The 21406-nt window shown below is 39.0% G+C and overlaps 2 protein-coding genes across 9 annotated transcripts in view; one reads left to right on the plus strand and one right to left on the minus strand.

Moving 5' to 3' along the window:
- Positions 1–1327, minus strand: part of PFKFB2 (6-phosphofructo-2-kinase/fructose-2,6-biphosphatase 2) — a 33492-nt gene extending 32165 nt beyond the window's left edge. For all 4 annotated transcript variants that reach the window (XR_008383262.1, XR_008383263.1, XM_053607935.1 and 1 more), the window contains exons 1-2: positions 1211–1327; positions 101–210 (exon numbers count right to left, since the gene is read on the minus strand). Coding sequence is in view for 2 of the 4 variants with exons in the window: in XM_053607935.1 (XP_053463910.1) it covers positions 101–191 (91 nt within the window). In the remaining 2 variants the exon portion in view is untranslated. The remainder of the gene's footprint in view (positions 1–100; positions 211–1210) is intronic.
- Positions 1328–1485: 158 nt separating this feature from the next.
- Positions 1486–5499, plus strand: YOD1 (YOD1 deubiquitinase). Of its 5 annotated transcripts, none has more exons than XM_053607944.1 (4): positions 1486–1793; positions 1991–2119; positions 3453–3612; positions 4556–5499. In XM_053607944.1, exons 2-4 carry the CDS (start codon positions 2069–2071, stop codon positions 5257–5259), a joined length of 915 nt encoding a protein of 304 aa, XP_053463919.1. In that variant the 5' UTR covers positions 1486–1793; positions 1991–2068; the 3' UTR covers positions 5260–5499. The 5 variants fall into 5 exon arrangements, with proteins under 5 accessions (XP_053463919.1, XP_053463921.1, XP_053463920.1 ...); XM_053607946.1 differs by having other exon boundaries at positions 1653–1719; XM_053607945.1 differs by lacking the exon at positions 1486–1793 and having other exon boundaries at positions 1889–2119.
- Positions 5500–21406: the final 15907 nt, after the last annotated feature.

Genomic DNA, 21406 nt, shown 5'->3' on the forward strand with positions numbered 1-21406 from the left:
TCTTATTCCCACCAAGGATCAGAGTCTAGGGTTACAACTGTATTTCCAAAATAAAATCCTGAAAGAATGCTAGCAGTCTCTGCTCTTCCCCAGGACTCACAACATTTCTTCTCTGACATTCGAAGACTTGAGGTTTTGGTTTCATAGGTATTGTTGTTCTGTTCCAAGGAAGATGCAAAATTTCTAGACATGGCAGCTCTTCAAAAGAGTCTGAAAGACAGAAAAATAATTTAAGGAAGGGAAAGATGGAGAAACCCCCACAAAACACTCAGGGAAGATGCTCCCTGGTGTAAGTGAAAGAACCCTGGACCAAGAGTCAAGTCCAGCCCTTTTTCTCCCAGCTAATAGCTACTTTCATAGCCCTGTTTCTTTGCCTATAGACTCACACTAGAACTTTACAATTATATGACGACTCAAGAGTTTACTTTCACAGGCATTATTATTTCCTTCAGACTTTCCAATAATCTTGTAACAAGGCAGATTTTGCTACCATTTTACAGATTGAAAAACTGAGGTTAATTGAATTAAGTTGCCCGTTCAAGTTCTTTCATGACCTCACACTCTAGTCTGAACGATCTGTGCAGAACAGTGGCAGCGATTAGGGTGGGGTACGTTATGAATAGATCAAGGAAGTACTCCCAATCCAACGGTAGGACTCAGTCTTGAAAAAAATGAGAGAAGTGGGAAAATCTCAAACAAGGTCCCTTAAGAAAAAACTGTCAGCTGGACCCTGAAATAGCCCTCCCACGTCATCATTTCTCCTCCGGTGTTCTCATTCTCAAACCTACTCTTCATCCTGTTCCAAATTTCCCCTTAGGACTTAGTCTAAAGAAGGTAACACTGGGAGCACAGGGGTGGTAAATGACTTCCCCAAGGTCACTGCAGAATAAGGGGTAAGCCGTGATTCGAACTAGGGTGGGGGAGCCCTGCGCTCATTCCTCAAACTCAGACCAAAGGGAGCTTGTGAGGACGAAAGGTCCTATTGCTCCAAGGACCTTGCACGATTCCTCCACTGACCACACAAATCCTCCAACCCAAACCCCAGCTGCGACTCCCGTTCTCCGAACGTCCGCACTCCCTTGCAATGCCCGGGGGACGAGCACTTCCCGAAACAGCGAGGCATCATCGCCCTGCATCTCATCTGGATGCACGCAGCCCCCGTAAATCTGCCCGTTCAGCCCGTTCCCCGCGCTTTACATATGTCGCTCACCCTATGATCTCCTAAGACCCCTCACAGCAGCTGCCCCGGCGCTTCCCGGGTAACGCAGCAGACTAGAGTCGACAGATTGTGTCCGGCGGCCCAGCACTCCAGTTGCCGGCAAGTCACGTGCTCTTTCCTAGCTCCGCCCACCCGTGCGTCAGTCCTCACCTGGAGAGAATCATCGACCAATCGAGCGTCCGTAGGATCCGGGGGGCGGAGCTCAAGGCGGAATCGCTGACACTGGCTACCGAAGGAGGATGGGTCTGTGAAGGAGAACCAGCCCAAGCTCCCAAGTTTCCCAGCACTGTGGAGGTTGGTTGCATTGTTGCTTGGTAACTGATAGAGCTGGGGGCGGGGTTAATAAAGCTTTTTATTTTTTTAACTTACTCTCGCGAGAGCGTACTATTAAGTAGATGTCTTGAGAGAGTGTGATCGTTTGGTAACCGGAAAACGTTGCAGTGATTAACGCTTTCATCCCTGTATCTCCCCAGGACCTCCTTAGAACCATAAATTGAAGTGTAAGCTTTATTTTTCTTTTAACATTCGCCACAGACAACGAATGGACCCCCTGTCGTAACAAGAGGCCTGGATCGTAAGCTTTAAAATATGTTTTGCTAGAATAAACTACTACAATGCTTGAGCTGATTACATCTTAGGGTGTTTGCATATCCTTCCTGTAGGTCAGACGCTGTAACCTAGGAAAATCGACTACTCTTATATATCATCCATATACTCCAGCGGACTTCTAACCACCTTCCGTATTCCCCTTCTACCGCCCCCTTCCCCCAGGCTATGTTATGGTCCTCTTGAAGAACCAAGGAGGAAAATTGCACCAGCAAAAAACTGAGTCATGAAAAGTGTGAAAAGATGCAAAGGTTCCATATAATTTGTTCAGGGACAGAGGCTTTTACACTGGAGGTAAGTTTATACATTCTAAGGGAACTACACTTTCTGTAGTTGCCCCAGTAGACTTGTTAAATGCTTGATAAACCCAATCTAGGCAGGGTGGGACTTGCTGTCCTTATCCATGATGAGCAAAGAACAATGAGTATGGCTTTCTTGGGAAGGAGGGAGAAATTCAGGGACGTCTTCATTCTTCCTTCACCTGATATCATCCTTCAAAACAGTTCAAATAGTTATCTCCACTTGGAAGCTTTTCATTTACAACTCCCAACGTGTTATAGTTGCCTTCTCTGTGCCTATACAACTTTGTGTTTACCCACTCTTTAAATACTTATTGAACACTTTATTTTTGAGGCATTGTTCTAGACATAAAAGATTGAAAAGGGACACAAAATGTGGCATTATCACATTGCTGTGAATGCTGTGAAATTCAGTGGTTATGTGTCTCTCACACCCTACCACAATGAGTACTTGTCATACGGAAAGCAGGAATGGAGTCTTCATATTTGTATACCCAGGAACTGAACTGGAATCTAGATGACACATGTTAGTCCTCTCCATTCATCCTTGTACTGCCGCCACCCGAAGAGGCAATTGCCTTAGGCTCAGGTGCTGACCTCATACTGTGCTTTCTGATGTGGCCAATGGACGTTTTCAAGTACAGTCCCATGCGGGTGGAAAGGCCTGTTTTCCAACCCCCTTAGCCCTAATGAGTCAATGTTTGGTGCAGCCAGAGTTTAGTCACGAGTATCTTAGTGTCTTTCACAAATCCTTTGACTCACTTACCATTCTTGGCGTTCATTTGCTTTCTGAACTGTAATTCTGTTTCTCCTGGTGTAGTCTGGGTGGAAGCCCTAATTTAATTTTCCAACCTTACTAGATGCAAGGTCACATTCCAATCTACAGTACTTGATTCAGGAACTCCTTCCCCGCCCTCTTCCCTTGAGCATATATGCTATTGACACAGGGCACTTCATTCTCTCTACACGTAACAAGACCCGTTGTGCTTTAGGAATACAGACAAATCTTCATCCTTTGGCTCGTGAGGGTCTTGTGGGGTGTGGGAATTAGTTGTCTCTTTAAGAAAGTTTGCTCTCATTAAAGAGCTAAGGCAGGAGGCACAGCAAATTGTCGCGAGAACAGTAACAACCAGCAACTTCTCGCGATGTTTGGCCCCGCGAAAGGTGGCCATTTTGGAGCCCACCCGGCGGCTGGTTACCCCGGCGGCGTCTCCCGCCCTGCTGCCGGGACCAAAGCTGGCCCTGCGGGTGCCTGGCCTGTGGGCAGCCGGACCGACACGATGTGGCGGCTCCGCTGCAAGGCCAAGGATGGCACCCATGTTTTGCAGGGGCTGACCAGCCGGACACGGGTGCGGGAACTCCAGTGCCAAATTGCCGCCATCACCGGGATCGCCCCCGGCGGTCAGCGAATCCTGGTTGGATTTCCGCCAGAGTGCCTGGATCTTAGCGATGGGGATACCATTCTAGAGGACTTGCCCATCCAATCAGGTAAGTAATCAGGGCAAGGGCCAGAGGAAGTCCTGGGAGAATGGAAAGGGGCGTCAGAACAGAGAACCAGTCAAGGCAAGGTTAGCTGTGGGTGGGTCAGCTGTGGGCTTTTTGAGGGCGATGGTGAGGATTGAACAGAACTCTGACCAAGGCCAGGGCAAGTCTCTAGCAACTTTTTGTCTTTACACATGGTTGAAAGAGAAGCCCAAAGCCTGTGGGTTCCACCTTTCCTAAACTGCTTTCTGGAGTACCTTGAAACTATCATTCATTTCGTTTTCCCCTGCATCTACAAAATTATTTCCTTTGACCTATGGCTCTTTTTCCATATATCTTTGATCAGATCTGAAGGGTGCAGGATTTTTTGTTTCTTCTTCTTGATTCGTTTTTGCAGTCCTCCTTAAATACGTTGACATTTATAATTTGAGTTAGCTTTTAAACACCCACTGAAACCCCTTTCAATTTGTAGCCAACAGCAGTTGTCTCTGTCCAGTGTTGAAACATGAATATCCATGTTGATAATTGAAAAGACTCTGTAAACAAATAGGGTAGATGTGTTAAATTTCAGAAGGAGGAGAACCCCCTAGCGGCCTAGTCTGTGGTTGAACACTTTCTGGAAGGTTGGCATTTTTAAAATGTAGAGCTAAGTACATTGTATAACGAAATTTTGTTTTTGAAATGTATCTGTTTAAGTAAATATAAAGTTGTATACACCAGGCTCCTTCAGTAAATGGGATGCAGCCTGAAATACTTTTTTCTTTTTGTTCTGTTTTCATCTTTATGAAGATTCAGTGAACAAAATGTGTTACTGGTCACTTGTTTGCAAAGCTGAGACTTAGTAACCCCAGTTTATACTTACTGTGTTTGTAATTCATACAATTGGCTAGTGAACACCCCATTTCACCTATAATTTCTCTGCAGTTTTGGGTTTGTTTTATTTTAACAGGAGACATGCTGATTGTTGAAGAAGACCAAACCAAGCCCAAAACTTCAACTGCATTTACCATACATGGTGCTCCTAGTTACGTCAGGGATGCTTTGCCTGTGCTTACCAGAACTGCGGTCCCAGCAGACAACTCCTGCCTCTTTACCAGTGTGTACTATGTCGTTGAAGGAGGAGTCTTGAATCCAGCTTGTGCCCCTGAGATGAGACGCCTCATAGCACAAATTGTAGCAAGTGATACAGACTTCTACAGTGAGGCAATACTGGGAAAAACAAATCAGGAATATTGTGACTGGATCAAAAGGGATGATACTTGGGGAGGAGCAATTGAGATATCGATTTTGTCTAAGTTTTATCAATGTGAAATATGTGTAGTGGATACACAGACAGTAAGAATTGATCGTTTTGGGGAAGATGCAGGATATACCAAAAGGGTCCTGCTTATTTATGATGGCATCCATTATGATCCACTTCAGCGTACCTTCCCTGATCCAGATACACCACCTCTGACCATTTTCTCCTCTAACGATGATATTGTTCTTGTACAAGCACTGGAATTAGCAGATGAAGCTAGAAGGAGGAGACAGTTTACTGATGTAAACCGCTTCACCCTAAGATGCATGATATGTCAGAAGGGATTAATTGGACAAGCAGAAGCAAGGGAACATGCCAAGGAGACAGGCCATACCAACTTTGGAGAAGTGTGATCTTTACATAAATGAGGGTTGAAGCCAGCTACCTCACAGATCCAGAAGGCTCTGGGTTTTCTAATAAGCTATTCGTAACCTTAAAGAACAAAAAGACGCAATGCTTGAACCATCCTTTTAACTTAAAACCACTAAGACACTAAAATTCCTTGTTAAGATTAAAATTAGTGTGCAAGTTTACAGATGTGTGTCTACTGTGGTGATACATGCCCTGTTTCTGCTGGAGTGACAGTGGGACCACCTACTGACACTGACCTGAAAATTGAGTTTTAGTATTACAAACTAGCACCCAGCAGCTTTAACATGTAGAAGAAAACAGCATCAGATTTGGGGTAATGTGGACAGCCTCATGTGAGGCTCCTGGACATATACCACAGTATCTCCAATAATTGAGTTCTTTTAATAACTCTGAGTGAGTTGATGGTTAAATTATGAATTGATTCATCAGATGAAGATACTCAAAATTGTCAAAACTGATTTCATATTGCAATTTGGTAGACTTTATAAATGTGTATTTGACCACTTATAAGTACATAGCAAGCAATTTTTACAGGGATGAGTCTCTTCCTTGAGAATGTTATCTAAAACTAGGAATTAGTAGTTCCCTGTTTAAGATTTCTTGTGTATAAAAGTAGAATGTATGAGGGGAAAGGTGCCTGAGCAGCTTACTGAAGCTTCTAAAGACCGTTGGCCTCGTGTTTTAATGCAGTTCATGTGTTGGTCTTTGTCACATGGGATAAAAATTTTAAATTGAGCAGGGTATTTTTTATTTGAAATTTGAGTGCTCAACCTTTGTCTTACTAAGTTTGCCTGGAGAGATTTAATTTTCTCAACTTTTTGTTAACAGCACATTCTCCAAAAAAATCATCTAAAATTGTAACACATTCTACTTTGGTTTGGTTTTCATAAGATCTTTTGCATGTGTAAAAAGTATTTTTCTGCTGGCCTTATCCCTCCACTTAATTTTTTTAATAATTCCACATTTCTGCAAATCAGCACTTTGCTTATCTGCAATCTTTGACTTTTGAAGGGTTTTAAAATAATTAGGATTACACTACTGAGTGAATTTGTTTCACTTCCAAAATATGAAAGTTTTTAAATTCTTGCCTTATTCAGCTTTCTCAGAATTCTGCTTCTTCCTATTATTAGATGTGTAGCCATTTGCTTGGTGGTCTAATCCACAAGGCACACCCTCTAAAATTTAGCTTCACTACAAGATCTTCCAGATAAAGTTTTCTACCTCTTTTCTTAATTCTTCTGAAGATCAGGGATGCTAAATTATAATTTGTTATGTATTATCTCACATAATGTGAAGAGACTTAATGTTGTGAAGTTTTGTTATCTTGGTCTCATTTTTGATTAAGTATCTCACTTAGAAAATGAATGGTATATTTCAAAGTACTTAAATGTCGTTAGGCGTATCTTCCTGACAAATATTTTAAAAGTGAGATTTACTTTTAGCACTTTCACTTGGTGAAGGTGATCATGTAAAATTAGGAACATGTGAACAATTTAGGAGAAAAGTACATTTAAGGAACAATTCACAAAGTATGCTTGAAATCATCAGATGACATTTCTTGACTATGTTTTGTATGCATAGCTGTTTTAGGCATTTTAAGCTATTGTGGTCAGTATAACTTAAAAGTGTTTAATTTTCTATTTTACTGAGCCTTAAAAGTAGCGCTTACGAGCTTAGGCTACTTAATGTTTGGCAATCATGACATGTACAAATGAATATGATGGAAAATCTCTTCATACCTGACTCTGGTATAAATGGGTTTTGTACCCCTCTTATTTCCCCCAGAGAGAATTAAAACTATGAATTAAGAATACGTTATTAAGGGCGGCGCCTGTGGCTCAGTCCGTAAGGCGCCGGCCCCATATACCCAGGGTGGCGGGTTCAAACCCAGCCCCGGCCAAACTGCAACCAAAAAATAGCCGGGCGTTGTGGCGGGCGCCTGTAGTCCCAGCTGCTCGGGAGGCTGAGGCAGGAGAATCGCTTAAGCCCAGGAGTTGGAGGTTGCTGTGAGCTGTGTGAGGCCACGGCACTCTACAGAGGGCCATAAAGTGAGACTCTGTCTCTACAAAAAAAAAAAAAAAAAAAAAAAAAAAAAAAGAATACGTTATTAAACACCTAACAAATTGAGCTTTATGCATCATTCATAAAGCTTGCCTGCCCTTTTTGCTACTTCAGGAGCCAAATTTGACATTTGCTTACTAGAATTTTAAATCCAGAAGTTTATTCATACAACAAATATTTATTGAGTAATTTATAATGTGCCAGGCATGTTTTGATATGTTTACCACCACTTGAATATATATTATCTGTAGTGGATTAATTAACAAATGGAAAGAAATAGAAAACTGATAGTTTCCAAAATTAAACCCCTTCATTTTAAGTGTTTTGTTTACATAGTAAGTGTCAAGTATTTAAGCAGGGGATCTTATTTTATTCTTTTTTTATCCATTATCTAGGTTATCCATTTATCAGTTGGACACTGTTCAAATTGTTTCAAAGATGACTTTTTAATTGCTGAAATTCAGCACTGGTTACTTTGAGGTAGTGTTATGATCATGGAAAATAAAAAATGAAATTTTATTTGCAGGACCCCCACCCATTTGATTTAACTATTGAGAATTTAAAACCTAAACTGTTCTTTCTAAATTCAAGCTTGTATGCCTCACAGAACTTACAGGGTTTTTTAGCTGCACTGATTAAACTCTTGAAATTAGTTATTAATGTAAGTAAATTCTCATCTTGAGATTTTTTTTTTTGAAGTTTTTGGCTGGGGCTGGGTTTGAACCCGACACCTCAGGCATATGGGGCTGGCGCCCTACTCCTTTGAGCCACAGGTGCCCCCCCTCATCTTGAGAATTTTGAAAATATATGGATTTAGAACTTGCAGCAGTATTAAAAGAAACTTTGTCTTCCTTTTGCATTGGAGCAGAATGAAACCCTTCTTTGTATTCGTTCAGTTTTTGCCTGTCAAAATTTTTTTTTTTTTTTTGTATTTTTGGCCAGGGCTGGGTTTGAACTCACCACCTCCGGCATATGGGGCCAGTGCCCTACTCCTTTGAGCCACAGCACCACCTGCAAACAAGAATTGTAATAAAATGAATACAGATTACTCTGAAGACAGTGGCAGAGTGAATAAAGATTGTACTTTCCTACTTCACCCCTCTGCTTTTCCCTTGCTCTTCTTTGGAGTAAGGAAGAGATATAGTGAGTGTTGACAAAGGTGCCCTCTAGGTAAGGTGTTTAGTAATATCCCTGAGAATTTGTGATTTGGTAGTCATATAAAGACATCTATATCTTACATCTTTTGTTCAGTTTATTTTCTTAATTGTTTCTCATGAATGAAAATGGGCATGGTGAAGTAATACCCTTGAAGCTGGGCTGCCCGTCACCTTGACCCTGTTGTTACAGTCATACATATACCACTTGATTATTCCATGAAGTTCCAGCATAATCATAATGAGGAATTAATTAACATTACATTATCTCTGCTCCTAAGTGCCCATGCCTAACTTGTTCTCTGGTTTATTCCTCTGCCCTGTATAGGAATGAAAACATGGGTGTTGGAAGTTGCCCTGGCTAAACTTAGTTTTCTGTCTAAGAAAGAATGGGGAATATGCAAGATAAGCAACAGAGTGAATTTTTTTGACAAATCAGGTGGCCTTCAATGTAACGTATTAAGAATTATGTTCTTTCATGTGTTGAGACACATTTATGATTGCAGCACTTTAAAAAAATATGAAATAAAAGTTTACATGTTAGCCCTCTCTAGTGATCTTGGTAAGAACATTAAAATACAATTTTTGAGCTGCTAACCATCAGCTCTTAATCAGCTGTTGACATCAGTGTACAGTGTGTCTTGTGGTACAACATTCTGGTGTTTTGATAACAGTAAAGCTCAATTTCAGTAACTTTTAGGAGCAAGGTGTGTGCCCTAGCATTAAAAATGTTACTATTGTAATGTGACTGTCTTATATCATTTGTTGTACAATGCAGTATTCAAATTTGTTCTTGTAGCACAAAGATGACTGACGATTTCTAAAAGATTCGATTTTTAAAACTCTTAATTTGTTTGTAAGCAAATTATTTTAAGGAAACTGATTTTTGAGTCTGGCCTTCAAAGTGTCATATAAGCAGCATCATTTTTAAGTCTAAAGTAGTTTACTTGATTTGAGTAAGCTAATTGTCTTATTAAGTGTTATAATATTTCAACACATTTTATCCAATATAAAAGAGAATATAAAAATGTCCCTGATTGTGCGAAAGTGGGTTTTTTCACCCTCAAAATTAGCTAGCATTTTGTTTACAGTGCTTTGAATATTTGACTTAGAAACACTGATAAATGAATAGTGGGGTGCTAATTTAAGTCTTGATTCATTGCATTTAAAGAAGGTTGATAAACCTCCCATAGTATTTGAGAGTGAAGGGAGGAAAGGGCAAGAGGGGAAAATCCCACTAAAAAAGAACAAATTGTCAAATGGATGCATTCCTAGTCATGAATTATGCTTTCCAGAACATTTTTATTTTTTTTATTTTTTTTAGGGCTGAGTTTGAACCCGCCACCTCTGGCATATGGGACCGGCGCCCTACTCCTTGAGCCACCCAGAACATTTTTAAAGCAATACTTTTGTCACCTTAACACTTCTTCCGCATTTCTTAGCCTAGAATGTGGCATGGCCATAGGTGAAAAAACTTATCATTACATTGTAAAATCATGAATACAGCATTTTGCTATGATGCTCTTTTATACTTAGTTTTTAAAAGCACTAATCTACATGTAAGAGTTTAGGATAGTAAAAAATAATTTGGTTAAGTGGTAGGTAAACAGGAAGATTTAGAATTTCTACTAAGATTATGAGTCTGCCTTTGTTAACTGCTGTAGGATATGTAGTTAATTATAGACCTTAAGTTTAAGGACCAGGGGACCTAATTCTTGTCAGTTTTCCAGTTCACATTGGTGCCATTCAGGACTCAAGCTGTTTACAGGAAATATGTACTTAGCAAAGTAATATTTTTCCTTTAAAAATTTTGAATTTAGCTTAAACTACAGAATTATATAGCTTGCCAAAAGCAATAGAGAATAACAATATTCCTATAGTTATTGATTGATGCAGTAGAAGCAGAGGTTGCTGATGCAAGAAGAAAACCCTAAGTAAAAGTACAGACTGTCAAATTTGGAGCTTTAGGACCTAACTTGAAAAAGTAGTAAGGAAGGGCAAAACAGAGCATAAAATATTTTTTAAGATGGACAGTGTTTTCTTGTTTTAAAAATGTTTCATTTGCCAGCATTGTTTTGAAGTTAATGCGCTGCTGCTACCTGGAAAGTGTCTTAATTTCATTTTGTACAACTCTTATGTGATTTTGCCATTGTTAAGATGCATTAATTTTATTTATGAGATGTGTGATTTTAAATATCTAAACGCTGTATGAAGTGACTTGTTATAAAGGAATAAATGAAGTGAAAACGTTTGAGCATACTCTATTTGGGGATTGGGGAGAGGTCCAGTGATCAGCTAATATACTCGAGTTACATATTTGTTAAAAGCTAATAAATATAGCTCTTGTGTATGGAAATTGGCCAAATCTCACCCTTTAGGTGAACTCTTTTTTTTTTTTTTTTTCCTTTTGAGATAGTCTCACTTTGTCATCCTTGGTAGTGTGATAGCGTCATAGTTCACAGCAATCTCAAACTCTTGGGCTCAAGTAATTCTCTTGCCTCAGCCTCTGGAGTAGGTGGGACTGCAGGCACCCACCGTAACACCTGGCTGTTTTTAGAGATGTGGTCTTGCTCAGGCTGGTCTGGAACTCCTGAGCTTAAGCAATCCACTAGCTTTGGCCTCCTAGAGTGCCAGGATTACAGGCCACTTTCACTGGGCCCTTTACGTTAACTCTTAATGGATTAGACAGGAGAAACTAATATATGTTTCCTTCTTAATACTAGAAGGCATTCAAAAATTTACATGCATTGATTAAATGGTTTTCTCAGCTCCTTAAATTCAATATCTATTGCTGACAAATGGTCAAAGTGAAAAGGCTAAATGTTCCCTTTCCTTTATAATAGACCGTGATCTATGTGAACTTAGATCTGTTTGAAAGTGGCAACATCGCTGTGGGACAATTTATTTCATCTTTGATGATGTCAGCATTTCAACTTTTTTTTTTTTAAGACAGAGTCTCACCTTGTTGCCCTTGGTAGAGTGATAATGGCATCATAGGTCACAGCAACCTCAAACTCTTGGGCTCAAGTGATTCTCTTGTCTCAGCCTCCCTAGTAGCTATTTTTAGAGGCAGGGGTCTCACTGGCTGAGGCTGGTCTCAAAACTGAGCTCAGGCAATCCACTGGCCTGGGCCTTCCAAAGTGCTGGGATTACAGGTGTGAGCCACCGTGCCCCGTAGCATTTCACCATTATTTGAAGCTGGGTGCAGTGGCTGGCACCTATAATTCTAGAACTTCTGGAGGCTACGGCAAGTGGATTTCTTGAGCTCAGGAGTACAAGACCAGACTGAGCAAGAGTACACATCTCTACTAAAAATAGAAAAACTAGCTGGACATGGTAGCATGCGCCTATAGTCCCAGCTACTTAGTACGCTGAGGCAGGAGGAGGACCAGTTGAGCTCAGGAGTTTGAGGTGGTTGTTGTGAGCTATGATACTACAGCACTCTAGCCTGGGGCAACAGGAAGAAACAAAACAAAAAACAAACATTTACTTGAAACAACAATGGGGCTATTAGAATTGGCCAGAATTTAGATTCTCTAAATTGAACTGCTTATTCATTTTGAAAGATTAAAATTATGAAAGCAGAACTATAGTAATGTAAACCTCAATTTGTACACCAGGACAAATATCTCTAGGAATCAGCTTAAATCCAACATAGGAATAAATCAAGCCAAAGCTCCTATATAAAGGTTTATAAGAAATCTCATGAACTGTGTGATGGTTTCTTGAATAATTGTGTCCCTAACACAATGATTTTCAAAGTTAATCATCACATTACCTGAGAACTTGTTAGAAATGCAAATTCTCAGAAATCAGAAGTTGATGAGGTCCAGCAATTGGTTTTAATAAGCCTGCCAGATGATTTCTGATGTGTGATGAAGTTTGAGAATCATGGCTGAAACCCTAGTTGTTTAATAGCAGCAATCAACTTGGAGAGACCTCTGATGGCTTATATCAGTTTTTTGTCCTTGGCCTCATGCAGTTTGTTTTCATCTGCTACTTAAAGACAGTTACTAAATTTGCAGATAATATAAATGCGGAGAAGACTAGTAGTACAATGAATAATTTAAAATCTTAACAGGTTGAAAAACCCTAACATTTAACATTCACACATGTGAGGTCGGCCCTTGAATTCTAAACAATCCATTGTGTGAGTCCAACATTGGGGAAAACTGGCTTTATGGTTCATTTGGTAAAAGATGTAGCAATAGTATTTAATTCTAATTCTGATTCCAACAGGGTGATAGCACGTGGACTGCAGAAATAGTTGCATCATTTTTTTTTTGGAGACAGAGTCTCAAGCTGTTGCCCTAGGTAGAGTGCTGTGGCATCAGCTCACAGCAACCTCAAACTCTTGGTAAGCGATACTCTAGCCTCAGCCTCCCAAGTATCTGGGACCACAGGCACCCACTACAATGCCCGGCTATTTTTTGATGGTAGTTGTCATTGTTGTTTGGCAGGCCTGGGCTGGATTCGAACCTGCCAGCTCTGGTGTATGTGGCTGGCTCCCTAACCACTAAGCTACAGGCACCGAGCCAGATTCTTCACTATCACATTGGCTGTCCACTGCAACAGTAGGAGGGTTCACCTGAATTATCTCATCCAACATTCCCAGAAGTAGAAGGCCTCAGCAATACTATTTTTATGATAATCAAGAAATGACTACCATAAAATGTGTAAAAAAGATGTAATCTTGGAAATGGAAATGTCAGGTATGAAAAAAATGATTTAAAAATAATTTTCTATCAATAGTAGAGGGGAGGAGAATTTGTCAGTGTTTATTTAGAAGTGCCTAAAAGGAAAAGGCACTTTATTAAGTAACCATGAATATTTCTAACAGTTAATTTCCATTCTGTTGGATATTTATACTGAATTAAACAGAAATGTGTCCTTTTCATGGACTATGAATCATATTTAGAGTCTATTATATGGAATATTTTACATATAAGTAGTACTAGTTTTATCCTAAATGTGGACAGAACTTTACTGCTTTTAGAATTCCAAACTTTTTTCCACTATAACTTAATTACTTTGTATTGGGGTGGATAAACCTACAAGCTTGACTATCATGGAGACAACTGATCCAGTTGTTTTTTTTTTTTTTGCAATTTTTGACCAGGGCTAGGTTTTGAACCCACCACCTCTGGTATATGGGGCTGGTGCCCTACTCCTTGAGCCACAGATGCCGCCCACTGTTCGAGTTTTTGAAACCAACAAAACTAAGTAACAGACTTTGAATTATGTTGACCTACCAAAGTGACTCTACCATTAGATCTTTTAACATCCAAAGATGCAGCCTTGTTTTTCTTACCATTATTTATTCTCAGCTAAATTGTTAAACAATTTAACAAAGCTTTGAGCTTTTACTTCCTACAAGATATGGTGTCAAATACTTCAGGATTACAAAGATATTAATTCATTTAAGAAGCACTGTTGAATGATGATGCCATGCTAGGATTTGCCCTAGGTCCTGGGTATACATTGGGGGAGGGGAATAATACTCTAAAGCTGCAAACCTTGACCCCTGGGCCATGGATGGGTATGGTTGGTAACCTATCAGGAACTGAGCCACACAGCAGGAGGTGAGCAGAGTAGTGAGTGAAGCTTCTTCATCTGTATTTACAGCCACTCTCCAGTGCTTGCATCACTGCCTGAGCTCTGCCTCCTGTCAGATGAGCAGCAGCATTAGATTCTCCTAGGAGCACAAACTCTACTGTAAACTGCACATGAGAGATCTAGGTGGCACACTCTTATGAGAATCTAATGTCTACTGATCTGAGGTAACTCTACTACTGGGGAACAGCTGATACAGATTATCTTTAGCAGAGAGGTTTGTGTACACAGAGACCACAATAAGCTTGCAGACTCATATCAAAACCATCCCCCTACCCCTTAGTCCATGGAAAAATGGTCATCATGAAACTGGTTCCTGGTGCTAGAAAGACTGGAGACCACTGCTATAAAGGAATACAAATACAGGAGCTTTGAAGAGAACAAGAGTGGGAGAACCAAATTCAAATTTGTGAATCCGGAAAAGCTTTTTTGAGGTGATGATATTAAGCTGAAATCTGAAGCAAGTATAGGAAATAGTAAACAACATTCCATGCAGTGAATATAACATTTGCAAACATGATATTACGGAAGGAAATAAAATGTTTTCCAGACTAGTCTGGTCATAGTGTGATAAAGAGGGAAAGAATGACCTAAGATGAAATACTAGAAGCAGACTAGGATCCAGATTAGTAGCATCTATAAGCTACAGTAAGCATTTGCCACAAGTCACATTTACCAGGCTTTATTTGCTTATTTTTTAGTTGTGTCCCCCATTAGTTTTTAAACTCCACAAGGGCAGGGACTAGTTATGTTTTTTATTATTATTGTATTCTCAGTATCTAATAAGGAACTGGATCCAGAGTAGACATTCAATATATAGCTGAATGAATGAACATATAAATGAATGAAGTCAATGTGTAAAGGAATAAATAAGGTCATTGGGAGAACATTAAAACATTTTAAAGATGGCAACACATTTATGTTTCTCAAAGTTTTTTAACTGCTTTGGGGAGAATGAATCAAAGAAAGTAAGAGTGGAAGTGGAGGACCAGTTAGGAAATAGCTACTGCGGTAACCTATGTCAGCACTGATGGTGATATTTATCATAGTTAACGTTTATTAAGTGCTGACAATATACTCAGCATTTTTCATGAATTATCTCACATAATCTTCACAATAACTCTATGAGATAGATGCTGTAATTATCATCTCTATTTTATAGATATGACTATTGGGCATTATAGAGGGTAAGTAACTTCCTCAAGGATAAACACCTGATAAAAGATGGTGATTTTGACTAGGTAAATGTCTAGAGAAGAGGATAAATGAGACCAATATTTTGCAGCTCTCTCTAGAATTTGGTGACATGGGGATTAAAAGAGGGAGCAGTCTAGAAAGTCAGAGTTTTGACTCAAGCAACTAGCTGAGTGAAATTACTGAGCTTTTACTGAGATGCATGAAAGATGATGGGGAAAATATTTGGAAAGACTGGAGAAAATAAGAGTTGAGACATGCTAAGTTTGAGATGTTGATGTTTGTGAATCTTCTAAAAGGAGAAAAGTTCAAAAATATGTCTAAAGACAAAGATGTAAATTTTAGAGTTTTTGACTTATAGATTAAGAGCTATGTGGACGGAAGAGACCAACTACAGACAGTATGTAGAGGGAGGAAGGCTTAGCACCAAACTGCACATAACTCCCGAAATTGAGGCTTCAGGCAAAAGAAAAAGGAAGAAGGAGCCCCCAAAGGTAACTGAGGATTCAGAAGAGATACAAGAAAATTTTATGTCATGAAATTCAAGAGTAAATAGCTTTTTAAGAAACAGGAAGTGGCCAACTATGTTGATATTCTATAAGCATCAAGTTAGAGAAGGACTAAAACAACCTGGATGACTTTTAACATGCATGCAAAGTCATGCATTGATAACTTTTAACAAAAACTGTTTTAAGGAAGTAATGGAGAAAGAGCCAGATGGAAGCAAGTTGAAGAGTAAATAATGAGGTCTGGTTAAAAACAGCAGGTTGAACATTTTCGTTAACCTCCATTCTTCCAAGACTTCAATTTTAGAATTTTAGAAGGCATAAACTCTCTAGGACAACACGCTAGTGGGGTAAGTAACGGTGACAAAAAATATAGACGTTAGCAAAGCAGTTGGATGGGTAGTAACTGATATAGCAGATTTGAAAAAACTAATGGGAATTATTTTGGTAGAAAATTCAAAATGATAATGTAGAAGAGAAGGTTACAGGGACAGAGCCAGTGAAGTGAGATCAAGAGCACATATGGCTGATGGGGTTTTATAGCAAGACAATCTCCTTTGTTGTACCAAAAGGGAAAAAGAAGAATGTGGGTGCAATGGAAGGTGGGTTTGTAAATGTGGGGATATGAATGTGGTGTTCCTGTCTCTTGGCTGCTGTTCTCTTACTGAATTTTTCAAAATTTGTGACAAAGTTATTATCTGAAGATGAAGAGAGTAAAAGAATGATGAAAAGTTTGATGAGAGAGATAGAGTTTTTAGAAAATGGAAAATCTAGCTTCCTAGCAAAAAGTGATAATTGATTGCCTAGCAGTATAAAGCACCTATCTGAGGTTGTTACTGATGAATTTATAGTGGTTCCAATCTGCCTATTACATGATCAACAGAGAGATGTCAGTGGATCAAAGGAATCCAATAATATCAAATCAAAAACAAGAGCAGGAAATGCTGACATGTGGATAGAAGATTAAAGCTGACAGTTCTAAGAACCAGGGCACTAGTAGGTAAAAGACAAGTGGTTACAATCTATTCAGTCTGTCTTGCTTAGAGCTGTTGCCAAGTTCTAAGAGTGTGTTCTGTGGCTCTGTCTACTGCTAATGATGAGTCATTATAGCAAATAAAATAAATACTGATGAATTTATACTGACTGTATTTTATGCAATTTCTATGTTAAGTGTTCCAATTGGCAATTCTAAGAAATGATTCTGCGTGTGAAGCTGTCAGGAACTTGCTAGAAGATCCAGATGGAATCCAATAATGTTTCCTGTCATTTCCAGTCTCTGAATATTTGCTTATCTGCTATCAGCTTTGTGCTGTTTCTTACTTACTAAACAATTTTTGGATATCCATAATAATTAGCAAGGAACATGAGAATATTAGAAGTATTTTAAGAAAGAAAGGAAATTGGCCTTGACATTACTAGATACCTATTAAATCACTACAATGTAAAGCATCATCAACTAAGGGCCTTCATAGATATCTTAGACTCATAGATATATTATGACATCAAATTTAAAACTTCTATAAACAATCCTAATGAAAAAAAGAAACAATCCTAATGAACCAACACCCATTACTTTAAAGAATGATGCAGTTCTTGTCAAAGGACAAGATTCAGGAAAAAAAAAAAAAAAAGAAAAGAAAAGTTGCAGCAGTAGATGGATTATCTATCAACATGTCTCAAAGAATAAAATTTTTTTAGGTAAAGTTTCTTAAGTAAAGGACTTGAATTGCCAAAAAGTTCATTACTATTTTGGCATTAATATATAACTATTAGAATAGACTAGAAGAGTAATATATTAAAATATTTGTTGTCTGTCATAAATTCAAAATTTACAGGTGAATAAAGAGGACAATTACATCCTAGTGGGTTAAATCTAGATATGTATGTTGCTTTAAGAGATTACATTGAAGTAGTACCTAACATTCTATTCAAAAAGAAGGTGATGCTTGAGCTAAACCTTGAAGGAAGGATAAGACTAAGCTAGGAGGCCAAAGATAGGGAGGAAACCAAGCAAAGATACAACATATTCAAAGGCCCAAAAGCATGAAGATATAGCAGCTTCAGAAAATTTGGATGTAGCTGTCATACAGAATACAAATGTAGATGTGATAGGAGAAGCAGATAGGGCCAGCTCATGAAGGTCTCTTTATGTCATAATAGAGATTTTGAATTTCATCTTGAATGCTGTGGAGACCCATCAAAGATTTTTAAGGAGAAGAATGGCAACTCAGATGTGCTTCCATAAAATGGAAGAGGTGCAACAAGTAATTTCTGCAGTCTCCTCCATCTGGAGGTAATGATTCGTGATCCCACCAGCAATGAAGTCTGGAACCAGAATAGGGAGGATGAAGAGTTAGAAACTGATATGAGAGCTATCTCATAGGGGATACTTGAGGCTTACTGTGAAGTATCAAGCCAGGGTGAGAAGAGGTATGTTAATGTAATGGCTGGGACAGGGAGAGAGGCTGAGGAAAGACTAAAGGCTTATGGACAAGGACAATGTGAATTTAATCTTGAATGTGTTAAAATTCAGTGTCCCTTAAAACAACTCTCTGGTGCTCATTAGATGATGTCAGCCCTTGATCTCTTTTTTTATTTTTTATTAAATCATAAACACATAGATCATGTATACATTCATGCATTTATGGGGTGCAATGTTCTGATTTCATATAGAATTAGGAACGCTTACATCACACTGGTTAATATATACCTCATTTGAACTTTTATTAGTACTGGGAGGAAAATGACAGCCAAGTCTTCCAAATTTCCATGGTAGGCAGGCCAAAGAACCTCTTTTCTCAACAAAGAAAGGAAAAAAACCTACTCCCCAAAACTACTTAATGATTAAGTAATTTCAGAACTCCTTCATCTGAATCTACTTATTTAAATGCTTTAGTTCCCACCAAATTATTTTTGGCTTAACATTAATATCACATTGATGAGAACTCGGCGATCTGTTTGATGTTTTAATCTGGCCTGTCAATCCCGTGTTTTACAGCTAAATTATAAATATCCCCATCTGAATCCTCCCCTAGCTGTTTTTTCTTTAAAGCAAGCTCTTAATTCCTTAGCCCTTAGGTGAGGAATAAAACCTTCCCATACTCCTATATTGTAGAGGTCACACTCCAGAGCCCCAGCATTACAGTGTCATGCCCAATAACACGAGCACAGTGGGCAAGAAGGTTTTCCTGAGGGTGGAAATAGTATACGCTCAAAGTAACTTAATTTTTCCTTTGGAGAGGAAAGGGAGAAGAAAGACCTGATAGGATGTGACTGTAAAGGGAATGGATAAATATTATGAATAGTTCGAATGGAGGTCCACATCTATTTTGCAGAGAATCCAATTTTGTAAGGGTCCTAAGGGGAAAGATTGACTAATGATTGTCTATGGTATTTTGGTTTTGAAGTGGGATGTGTGTGTGTGTGTGTGCGCCCACATGCACCCTAGGGCAACAGAAGTGAGGTGCTTCAATGGGAGGTTGTCCTAAGAAAGGAAATAGTAAACCATCCTCTGATGGTCAAAGAGATGACCTCACCACAACAGCATGCAAGGACAGAGGAGTGAGGAAACAGATGAGTCAGGTGAGCTGGGCTATGATTACAGTCCACAGAGTCAGGTCATCAAACAGGCAGTCGTTACAAAGTGCCATGACACACACTCTTCTCAAATGCTGACCTACATCAACCAGGGAACCTTATTCTTTCACGTTCTTCTTACTTTGGAAGGCCTTCCTATTCTGTAGTCCAGGCCTCCCTCCCATTTCCCCTGGAACCTTAGAGACTTGGTATTTTTTTCATGCAAAAATAAAGCAAAAACAAGATCGATATTAGGGAAAATATATAAGAACATGGAGAGTGGGAAACACCAAAGTAAATTTCAGGATAGTGATTTTTTTTTCAACTAGGATATATGTGTATGTATATAGGGGTGGTGTCAAGACTTATAACTTCAACTGCAATGTTAATTGTTTTATTTCTTAAACTGAGTGTTAGGTATGATGGTGTTTGTTATACCAGGATACCTATAATTCATACATTTCAAAAAGCAAACATGTCTGAAAGGAAAGAGAGGAAGAGAAAGATTATTTTGTCTATGTCCTTGCTTCTACCTGGGAAAAGATAGGAATCCTTCCTGAGTATCCTAATTTTATTATAAACTAAAGACCTGTTTACAAGCAAGACTGTGCCCACTAACCTCTTTAGGGTTAATGTTCATAAGTCATTCATTTTTTTAATCAAATGTTCAAATCACACACCTATGAAGCTGGATCAACTTCAGTGACTGCATCCATGGGTGTAACTCTAGTTGCCTTGGACTCCTGATTTGGAGATGCCCTTCCTGTTTTGTTGGTATTATGACATCACACATATTTGAATGACACACCAGAAATAGAGGACATAGCCGGAAGTGTTCAGTCAGCTCTGTTATCTGTGCACTGCTGATAGGCACCTGTAGGGAGAAGAGGAGGAGAGGCACCTCACGCCTCCTTTTTTCTCATTATTCCTGTCCCACTTCTTTAACTTGGCCCCAGGATCATGCATTTTTTATTTCCCATCCAACCATAATCACCGAAAGAGAAAAGATGAAGCCATTTGCCATCTTGTTATAAAACATATGAATAGTTGCAAGTTAAAAATGAAATAGAAGAGGACAAATCTAATTGCTAGAATTAGACCTGCAAATTACCTGTGTACTTCATGTTTTCTACTTGGGATTCTCTCCAAAATAGACACAGATTGGCATTACAATGATGCCTAACAACCTCGATGTCCTACTGCTTAAATTAAAAAACTTCTCTTGGGCGGCACCTATGGCTCAGTGAGTAGGGCGCCAATCCCATATACCAAGGGTGGCGGGTTCAAACCCAGCTCCAGCCAAACTGCAATAAAAAATAGCCGGGCATTGTGGTGGGCGCCTGTGGTCCCAGCTATTGGGAAGGCTGAGGCAAGAGAATCGCCTAAGCCCCGGAACTGGAGGTTGCTGTGAGCTGTGATGGCACAGAACTCTACCAAGGGCAATAAAGTGAGACTCTGTCTCTACAAAAAAATTAAAAAATAAATAAATAAATTAAAAATAAATAAAAAAAAAAAAACTCTGCTCTGCTACTTCCTAGCTCCTTGGTCTCAGGCAAGCTATTTAACCTCCCTGTGAAATTTAGATATTAACAGTGCCTATTTTTTGAAGTTAAAACAAAGATTAAATAAACTGATGCATGAAAATCCTTAGCATAATACCTAGCACACAGCAAGGGCTTAATAAATTTTCACAATCATTATGTACATTGATTTTAATTTTTCTTCCTGCCCTTTTGACATTAGTGAGTGGAGTACTTTATTTTTTTTCTTAATTTTTATTAAATCATGACTGTATACATTTATGGGGTACAATATAATCTGATATACAATGTGGAATGCTTAAGTCAACTAATTAACATAACCATCACCTCACTTACTTATTTTTGTGGTAAGACATTTATAATACACTCTCAGTTGTTTTGAAATGTACCCTTGCATTGTGTACAGTAAGTGAGATCCCTCCAAATAGCCTCTCTCCACTCGCCCTTCCCCACCCCTCTGCCTTTCTGGACTATCTTCGTGTT

The sequence above is a fragment of the Nycticebus coucang genome, chromosome 10 (assembly GCF_027406575.1).
Source record: "Nycticebus coucang isolate mNycCou1 chromosome 10, mNycCou1.pri, whole genome shotgun sequence".
In the NCBI taxonomy this organism is placed as follows: Eukaryota; Metazoa; Chordata; class Mammalia; order Primates; family Lorisidae; genus Nycticebus; species Nycticebus coucang.